This window comes from Babylonia areolata, chromosome 18 (genome assembly GCF_041734735.1).
Source record: "Babylonia areolata isolate BAREFJ2019XMU chromosome 18, ASM4173473v1, whole genome shotgun sequence".
Lineage (NCBI taxonomy): Eukaryota > Metazoa > Mollusca > Gastropoda > Neogastropoda > Buccinidae > Babylonia > Babylonia areolata.
In genome coordinates, this window is record NC_134893.1 from 14,069,539 (window position 1) to 14,079,428 (window position 9,890).

At 48.0% G+C, this 9,890-nt stretch overlaps 1 protein-coding gene across 1 annotated transcript in view; it reads left to right on the forward strand.

The window, feature by feature from the left end:
- The window catches only part of LOC143291987 (xylosyltransferase 1-like), a 52,358-nt gene extending 43,313 nt beyond the window's left edge, over positions 1-9,045 (forward strand). Inside the window, exons 2-4 of the mRNA XM_076602140.1 lie at positions 6,006-6,343; positions 6,646-6,960; positions 7,437-9,045. Of these exons, the coding sequence (XP_076458255.1) occupies positions 6,006-6,343; positions 6,646-6,960; positions 7,437-7,778 (995 nt within the window). The 3' untranslated portion in view covers positions 7,779-9,045. The remainder of the gene's footprint in view (positions 1-6,005; positions 6,344-6,645; positions 6,961-7,436) is intronic.
- Positions 9,046-9,890: the final 845 nt, after the last annotated feature.

Here is a 9,890-nt window from a genome sequence, read left to right on the forward strand (position 1 = left end):
CACACACACACACAGAGTCAAAACAAACGGCCTTGCCACTAACAGAGCGGATGTGGCGGCGCCATCTTAGGAAGACACATGCTTACAGTGGTCACCCCGTCCCCTCAGAACGAACCCCGGACAATTATCGGACATTTTATTTTATTTATTTTATTTTTTTGTCGCATTGAACAGGCCCACATGAAGATCGTGCAAGACGGATGAACCACTTGGAGTGCACGACAGTGTCACTCTGATAGTCATCAAGTGACGGTCAGAAGTGCGAACTGATTTTTTTTCATCGTGAATCCAGAGAAGGTGAAATGAGTGAATTGAATACAAATGGCAACAAAAGAGTTGTCCGTTCAAAGCTAAACAGACAGAGAACTGGGCATAGGTGTGTGTGTGTGTGTGTGTGTGTGTGTGTGTGTGTGTGTGTGTGTGTGTGTGTGTGTGTGTGTGAGCACGCGCGTGTGTGCGATTTATCCTTCATTCCATTTTTTTTCTCTCCAGCCAATGAATAAAATCCCACGCGCACAACACACACACACACACACACACACACACACACACACACACACACACACACACACACACACACACACAAGAAGAAGAAGAAAACGGAATTGAGTGACGAGTGTTTCAATGCAGCGGGGTTTAGTTTATGTCTGGGTGCTTTTTGTATATACATAAATTGTGTCGCAACCGCAACAGGAATCAACAGCTCTACAAATATATAGTCTTTCTCTTGTTTTTTGTTTAGTTGTATATAGTGTCATTATTGTGTTAGCTTACCTCTAGATTTCAGGTTTTCCCGAGACGCCTGTTTTTCATTATTATTAATACCATCATTATTATTACTATTATCATTATTGTTATCATTATCATTATTATCATTATGATTTTTTTTTTCAAACCAGTCTTTTCTCTCCTTTGATGACAGTCTGTTGGACACTTTGTTTCTTCTTTCTGTAATCAATACCAGTTTCTTTTGTTTTTGTAACATTGACCCTTAAAAAATTACCATCACACCAAGTTGCGAATTGTTGAGTTCCCGTCTGTGCCCAGTGTCATCCTCATAAGTTAAAAGTCCTGTCAGAGGTGAATCATCAGCGAACTTGACGAGTGGACAGGATGATGTGCCACTCCTGCTGTCAGCTGTTATAAAGTAAAAAGGAAGGGTGATAGTCAGTGCCCTGAAGTGCACCAGTATTGGTGTATAAAACATTGGAAAGAGAGTCCTTGATTTTTACAAATTGGGGTTTGTTGGTGCAGGCGTTCTGTTCTTTATTTCAAGATGTAAATATGCATTATAAGCAGCAAATAACAGAGAAACAAACTGAATGAACATCAGTTCATGGTATTTGTTCAAAATTTTGATCCACTTCGTTTTTCAGTAATACAAACACCTCATGCAGACGGGGTGGGAGTGGGAGAATTCTATTACCTAGTCAGGTGCATTTGCGTCAAGGTCGTGCAAATGACATGCAAGTGAGTTCACTACTTCACTGTGGTTGGCACGCAGATGAACATGTGTGGTTCGTCCGTCGGGATCGACGAGGACCATCTAGTCATCCTGGGGGTGGGTGGGTTGGGCTCTGTGGGTGCGCAGATGACTGGTCAGGCCAATCCGCGCCCGAAAGGTTCTGACGCAGTGTGGACAGGGGATGGTGGCGGCTGTCGGGGACTTGCTGGCACTGCTTTTCCTGGCCTGTCTGCGTTGCTCTGCTGCAGCGATTCTGTTGGCCTCACAGGATTTGGCGCCTTTGTGGACAGCTGAACGCCACTTTGGTCTGCCCATTGCATTCAGCTCCCATGTGTCGTGGCTGATGTTGAAGGCCTTCAGAGAAGTTTTCAGTGTGTCTTTGAAGCGCTTCTTTTGGCCTCCATGGGAGCGCTTGCCATGTTGCCGTACAGCAGTTACTTGGGGAGCCGGTGGTCTGGCAGACGAACTACATGACCTGCATCAAGATGGTGTAGATGCTGGGCAAGTTTGCACGAGTGAGCACCTCTGTGTCAGGGATCTTCTCTTGCCACTTTATGCCGAGACGTTTTCTGAGGCTGGTGGTGTGGAAGTGGTTCAGCTTTTTGGCGTGGCGTTTGTAGACCGTCCATGATTCACACCCATAGAGCAGTGTGGTGAGAACTATGGCCTTGTATACTTTGAGCTTCGTCCCCAGGGTGATGCCTCTCCTGTTCCAAACGTTCTTATGGAGTCTGCCCAAGGCAGCGCTGGCTTTGGCGAGTCTGGCATTCACCTCGTCGTCGATGACATCTGTGTGAGAGAGTGTACTGCCTAGGTATGTGAACTTGTCCACCGCATTCAGTCGTTGCCCGTTGATGAAGATGTTTGGTTCAACGTAAGGGTTTCCTGGAGCTGGCTGGTGCATCACCTCAGTCTTCTTTGTGCTGATTGTGAGGCCAAAGTTGTCACAAGCAGCTACGGAGGCAGCATTGAGGGCGCAGTCATCAGCAAACAGGAAGTCGTTGACGGTGTCTGTCCTCACCTTGGTTTTTGCTTGAAGCCTCCTGAGGTTGAAGAGTGAGCTATCTGTGCGGTACCTGATGCCAGTGCCTATGTCAGCGTCTCTGAAGGCATCTGTCAGCATGGCTGAAAACATGACACTGAACAGGGTGGGGGCAAGAACACACCCTTGCTTGACTCCGTTGGAGACAGGGAATGGTTCTAAAGTCTCTCTGTTGTCTTGGACTCGGGCCAGCATCCCATCGTGTAGTTGCTGTATGATGGTGATGAACTTTCTGGGACATCCGTACTTCGCCATGATTCTCCAAAGGCCATCTCTGCTAACAGTATCGAAGGCCTTGGTCAGATCGACATAGGTGGAGTAAAGGTCGGCGTTCTGTTCCTGACACTTCTCCTGGAGCTGCTTGGCAGCAAACACCATGTCGATAGTCCCGCGTTCTTTCCGGAAGCCACACTGGCTTTCTGGTAGGAGACCTTGCTCAAGGTGCGCTATGAGACGGTTGAGTAGCACTCTGGCCAGAGTCTTGCCTGCGACGGACAGCAGGGATATTCCACGATGGTTGTCATAGGCCTGAAGATTTCCTTTGCGCTTGTACAGGTGTATGATGGAAGCGTCTTTGAAGTCCTGTGGAACTGCCTCATGCTGCCAGATGAGCTGGAATAGCTGATGAAGCTTCTCAGTCAGCGCCATACCACCTTCTTTGTAGACCTCAGCCAGGGGCTTTGCCACTGGATAGCAGAAGGATAGCTTTCTGGGTCTCATCCAAAGTTGGAATGGCATCCAACGACTCACTGACTGGCACCTGGGGGAGTCGGTCGATGGCTTCATCATTGATGATGGAAGGGCGGTTCAGTACGCTGTCAAAGCGTTCAGCCCATCTCTCAAGGATCCCGTCCTTGTCAGTGATTAGGGTAGAACCATCAGCACTGAGGAGTGGAGCAGATCTGGAGGTGGTGGGATCGTAGACTTCTTTCAGGCCGTTATAGAAGTTCTTCATGTCGTTCCTGTCTGCAAAGCCCTGGATCTCATCAGCTTTGTTGCTCAACCAGGAATCCTGCATCTGCCGCAGCTTCAGCTGGATGGTGCTGCGTGCACTCTTCAGTATGTCTTTCTTTGACTGTGACTTGGGATCTTCAATGTGGGCTCTGTAGGCTTGGCGTTTGTCTTCCAGCAGCTGCTTGATCTCAGTGCAGTTCTCATCAAACCAGTCTTTGTGCTTCCTGGCAGAAGGCCCCAGGCATTCCATAGCAGTGTTGTACACCGTCTCATGCAGTGCGCCCCATGCTGCCTCCACATTCTGGTTGTCCAGCACGGTGGACTCAAGGCGTTCCTCCAGGGTGTCAGCAAAGCTCTGCTTGATGTTGCCTAGCTCCAGTTTGTTGACATTCAGGCGTTTGGGTGCTTTTATGCCCTGAGGCCGTCTCTTGGGCTGGATGCGGAGGTTGAGTTTGGAGACGATAAGGCGGTGGTCTGTCCAGCACTCGGCGCCGCACATGGCCCTCGTGACTCGTACGTCCTGCCTGTCCCTCTTCCTGACGATGACAAAGTCGATGAGATGCCAATGCCCAGAGCGAGGATGCATCCATGACGTCCTGTTACTGGTAGGGAGGCAGAAGTCGGTGTTTGTGATAAGAAGGTCGTGCTTGGCACATGTCTGGAGAAGTAGTTGACCATTGCTGTTACAGTTGCCAACCCCATGCTTCCCAATCACGCCTTCCCAGGAGGTGCTGTCACGCGTTAAAGTGACCAAGAATGATGAGCTTGTCTGCGTTGGGAACAGTGGTGATGACAGCGTTTAGGTCCTCGTAGAACTTGTCCTTGATCTCATCCGGGTTGGTCATGGTGGGCGCGTAGGCGCTGACAATGGTGGTAAACTCCTTCCCATTGCATAAAGGGAGTTTCATCGCCATCAGGTGATCGTTCACTCCTTTCGAGGGGCCAGCCAGCTTGCCAACGAGGGTTGTCTTCACTGCAAAGCCAACTCCAGCCTCACGTCTCTCTTCAGGTCCGCGACCACTCCAAAAGAAGGTGTAGCCTGCGCCTCGCTCACAGAGTTCGCCTTCTTCTGCCAGTTTGGTCTCACTTAAGGCAGCGATGTCGATGTTGTACCTGGCTAGTTCACTCGCAATGAGTGCTGTGCGTCTCTGTGGTCTGTCCGAGTCGCCTCTGTCCAGAAGCGTACACACGTTCCATGTGGCAATGGTCAATAGGGTGCTCCTTGTTTTCTTCTTTCTTTCCTTTGTGTGTCGACTGCTTGAGTAGGGTCCCCGTCAGCCGCGGTATGCTGACTAGGGTGGTGTGGAGCAGGCAATTTTTAGGGCACCTTTTCTAGCCCCTTCCTCGTGCCATGGAGGTGAGCAGTGCTGTCCTGAAGAGGGCTGCTCAGTCGCTCAAGGGGCTGCCGATCTCCGCCGCTTCTCCAGTCGGTGAAAAACGACCCTATGGCCTGAGCCGCCTGTGTGCAGGTCCGTGGCTACGACTGCCAGTGTACCCACACCTGTCGCTTCGTCGCTCGCCTGTCGCCACAGGGCTTGGGGAAAATGATGGTATTGGATGAAGGATGACTGATGACTTTGTTTATAGTGAGGAGGAGTTGCGCACCGTCGACCTCACTCTCTTGTCCGAGACCGTCTGTATCCAGTGGAAGACGAGGTCAAGACGACTGGAGATGGAAACGGATGCAATGGATGACCAGGATGTCCTGTGTGCCTCATCCTGCCCTCAGCACTCCACAGTGCTCGCTGTAACCGCCTTCCTCTCTGTTGAACCATGAAGGTTTCTTCCGCAGAGTCCGCCAGATCCAGTCTTCACATGCTTGAGTAGACAAGCCCTAACTCACTGAGGGTTTGAGACCCGTCGGCTACCCTCACCTAGTTTAGCCAGCCTGTCAAAGACGTTGCCCGGGGGATGGGCGCTGCCGCATGCTTGCAGCTTCTAGGACCCATAAGTGAGAGCTGGGTGCCGGTGGGGACCACCAGAGGACGAACCACTCCCGGAAGAGCGTGGCAAGCCCCCCTCTACCCCTCCCGTGCACCCCCTAACCCCCATGCAGATGAACATACACAACTGTCAAACGCACGTGCGTAAACTCTCTTGGCAGGTATTAAGGCCTCAGTCCAAGGGTGCTGAGTCACAAGCATCATGATGGGAAAATATTTGTGTTCAGAACTGTGGCATGGTTGTTGGTGATATTTTTGTTTGCCACAGGATACAGAATGTGAACTACAGATGTGTTGAGGTGTGTATAACTGGGCACAGAAAGAGAATGATTATAAAATATGAGACATGTATGACTGAGAAGTTTCAGTCTTAGTTTTAAGGAGGCATCAAACCTTGTGGACTGATCCATATATGCTACACCCCATCTGCTGTTGGAGGGGGGCTGGGGGGGTGGGGGGGGGGGGGGGGCGGGCAAGGCAGATACTTGCCCTTACGTAAACTCAACACACTGATCAGAACTGATGGAGAACAAGATAGACGATGATAATGGATGTATGACATGCTGGTGGTTGACCCCTTTTACCTCCCCTTCTCTGACAGGGCTGACAGCTCTCTCCAGCTACTGGCAGAATGAGTTCCATCACCTGGACACCCCACCCATAAACAGAGACACCCAGCTCACCTTCTACCACTCCTTCATGCGCATCGCAGCAGACCTTCTGCCCCGCCACCAGCCAGACAGCGGCTTGCGGCCACTGAAACTGCTGGAAGTGAACCTGTTCCTTGAGGGAGACCACTTTCACGGACTGCTGGTCCTCTTCACGGCAGAGGTGCTGAGCACGGTTCGGGAGGTGACGCTGGAGACCCACGTCCACCCCAAGCACTACTACTCTGTCCTCGACTCCAAGGGACCCATGGCTCGCATGCAGTTCCTGGAGGTCAGTTCACTGCTTCAAGTCACTGATGTGTCTGAATGAACAAGCACGGTAGCCAAGCGGTTAATGCGCTGTATATCCACCCCAAAGGTTTTCCATGATCAGAATTATGGCAGCATCTGTTGGTTAAGGATGAAGATTTTTTTTTCCTGATCTCCCATGCCATTATGTGCATTCATTGCGATTCTTTAATTAACTTTATTCCTAAACCATGGAAAATGGAAAGGAAATATTGTTTTGTTGAGTTTATTTGTTATAGATTTGTGTAACTTTATTGCCAGCTCTCTGGCCATTTTCTGTTCCAGGTGGGTTCAGACTTTGACCCCAAAGAACTAATTTTTCGTAACTATGGCCGACTGCTTGGGCCATACGAGGATTTGACGCTGCGCCATGTGTGGAGCCCTGGCAAAGAGTTCACAGTGTCTGTGGCCTGGATTGATCCCACCAACGTCATCGCTGTGTCCTATGACATCATGATCCCTGGAACCACTTTTGTGGGGTCACACAAACCCTCTCTAAGCCGTCCTTTGCGTCCTGGTGTGTGGACTGTGAAGCTGATGCTGAACATGACTGTTGTGGCGGAGACACAGTTCCTGGTCACTCCCATTACCTTCTACCAGGTGAGTTCACCTGTGTTCCATCCATGTTCCTAAGTGATGTTGGAGGGGTGGGGGGGGGGGGGGGGGGGGGGGGGGGGGGTGCAGGGGAGACAGCAGTATCTGTCGCTCATGTGGTTGAAATAGTCCTATGGGCATGTTGAGGATGAAAGTGGGTTTGAGGAGCTTCAGGTGTTAGGGGGAGTCAGTATGTACACATGTCTCCATCCAGGTGCCAGATGATCTCACTGTATGGTGTATGTTCAGGGCATATTTTTTTCTTTTTTTCTTTTTTTTTTGTCAGGAAAGGTTATATCAGTGGTTGTTTTCTTACTGTGAAAGTGTTCTAATGCCTGGATGTTCATGTTCAGGGCAAGTTTGTGAATGTGTTCCTTATAATTATGTGGTTGTGTGTGCTCAGGGCATGTTTGTGTCAGTGACTGTGAATGTTTTCCTTATGCCTGGTTGTGTGTGCTCAGGGCAAGTTTGTGTGTTTGCAGGGGCAGCCCATTTCTGTCAGCGCAGCCCAGCGCAGTCACGCTGGCCCCCCAGGGCTGTACATGGGCAAGGACTTCTCTGGCCTCCGCTCCTACCTGAAGGTGCCTCCCAGCCCCCAGCTGGAGGAGGAGGCTGTGGCCAATGCCCGCAAGGTGGGCCGGGACCTGGAGCTGTGGGTGGACAGTCTGGTGCCTCTCTTCTGGGTCACCAAGGACACCTGTTCCTTGGAGAAGCTGGAGCTGACTGCTGTCTCCCGCTGTCGGGAGACCCTGTGGAGTTCGCGTTCCCCCGACCCCAAGTCGGACATTAACACCATTGGGTCCAAGCTGGCCTTTGGGAGATGACCCATGTCTTTTGTTTAGTCCACTGAGAGAGAAAGACTGATCAAAGAGAGAAAGCTTGAGACAGAGTGAACAAGCAAGAGAGTTTTGAAGATGAAGGCAGGTTACTATAGTTTGAGGGAGGTATGCATTTATCTTTTAGAAAAAATGCGGAGGAAAGTAAGCACTTTGTAGTCAGAGAAATACAGAGGGAAGTATGCATTTAACTGTCTGAAAAAAGTAGAGGGAAGTATGCACTGAGCTGTTGCAGAACATATGTATCTTGTTGTCAAAGAATGAAAGGCTTGATTGAGAGAGAGAGAGAGGGGATGTAATGATAATCAGGAGGAATGAGAAAACCAGGCAAGCTGTGGAAAAACACTTTATGACGATGAGGCTGTGCATATTTTATGTAAAAGTTAATCTTTTTGAGGCAGGGGAGAGGACTCTGTGTGTGTGTGTGCGTGTGAGTGTGCGTGTGTGCACTCTCTGACTTTCACAAATCCAAAGTTTAACAAGACAGAATGGGTGCTATATCGTATGAAGCTGTGATCAGAATAGATCTGAATTGATAAGCTTACAGATACTGATCAAATGTGAATGCATTTATATTGTATTTCTGGTGAATAGACTGGTGGGCATAAGGAATTGTTGACAGTGTTCCTGTGAAAATCCCAAACCTGTTACTGACCAGTGCTGTGTGTGTTCACTGACTGGGGATGTGTGTGAGGATTGCTGTCTTCTGGACCATTTTTTGTTTGTTTGTTTGTTTGAATAGAACCCATTGCTTTTCCAGCAGTATTTTTTCTTTATCTATTTTATTCTATTTGATTTATTTACTTGTTTGTTTGCTTATTCATTTCAGCAAAGACTGAGACTTTTTGTTTGTATGTTTCCCAAAACGTGATTTAGAGGAAACTGAAATGATTAAAGCATGCATGGAATGACCAGAGAAGAGATGATTTTTTTTATTTTTTTATTTTTTTTAAAGAGTAGTTCTGTCTTTTTTTTATTTATTATTTTTTTTTTTAGAACGATTACAGAAGCAGAAACTATGAATACCCTTGTTGCTTGCACAGCCATGTATGTTAATGTACACAGGGCACACAGTGTTGTCATTGAAGAGGAACATGCCATCATGTTCACTGTTGAGAGTGAGGACTCTGGAACACTCAGCAACTGGGTCACAGGTCACAGGTCACCGACTGGACACAATTCAACAATCTGACTGGAGCAAACTTTGTGGTACTCTTTTATACTGGAAAACAAATGGTGTGCATTTTCCAAAGTGAGGTTGTATGGAACAGTTCAGCCAAGTTTCAGTAAAACACACGAGACTGCACGTTTTAATCAAAATCGTTGAAAGAGAGGGTGCGAGCGAAATGTTCGTCCATTTTCTTTTTTTTTTTTTTCCTCTATCGATTACACATTGCCCAGTATACCTATCACACATGGTAGATAAGGTCTGACCTTGTTCCTGGCTCTTGTGACACCCTTTTGTCCTCTCATGCGAAGTCTCAGCTCTTTCGGTAAACCCAACTTGAAAGAAGAGAGGCAAGGCCTTCAAGACTCACGTGTGACACGGGCTTTATCCAGTAAAGGAATCATGCAGGGGGAAAGATATTTTAATAATCGTTAGGATAGGTTCAGAATTAAATGTGGACCGGATAAGCTTTGGAGAAAAAAAAAAAAAAAAAAAAAGAAAGAAAAAAAAAAAGAGGATAGGCTAGCGAGCTGGATCGAACCACGGATGATCTGCTCGGATGCAAGTTGTCCGGTTTTCAATGCCACAGTGCATCTGACGTAATTTGACCAAATGTAATATTCAAAGCTACGTTTTTTGTTGTTGTTGTTTATAGCGCGATAAAAAAAAAAAAAATCATTGTATTCGAGGTAGTAACACCATTTAAATAATGTTTTCTTGATATGTCTCGATTATTTAAGGACTTCTTTTAATTCAGCGGTAAAGGAGACGGCGTTGACATCGCGTCAGACACTCCGCCTGTATAGATCTGCACAAGCAGACTACGTGACAACAGACTGACCGAAACAGAAAGAAACGATCGATTCAATTTTTCTTTTAAGTTCTTTCCAGTTAACTTAGTAACCACTTAAGAATATTTGAATGCAGTAAAC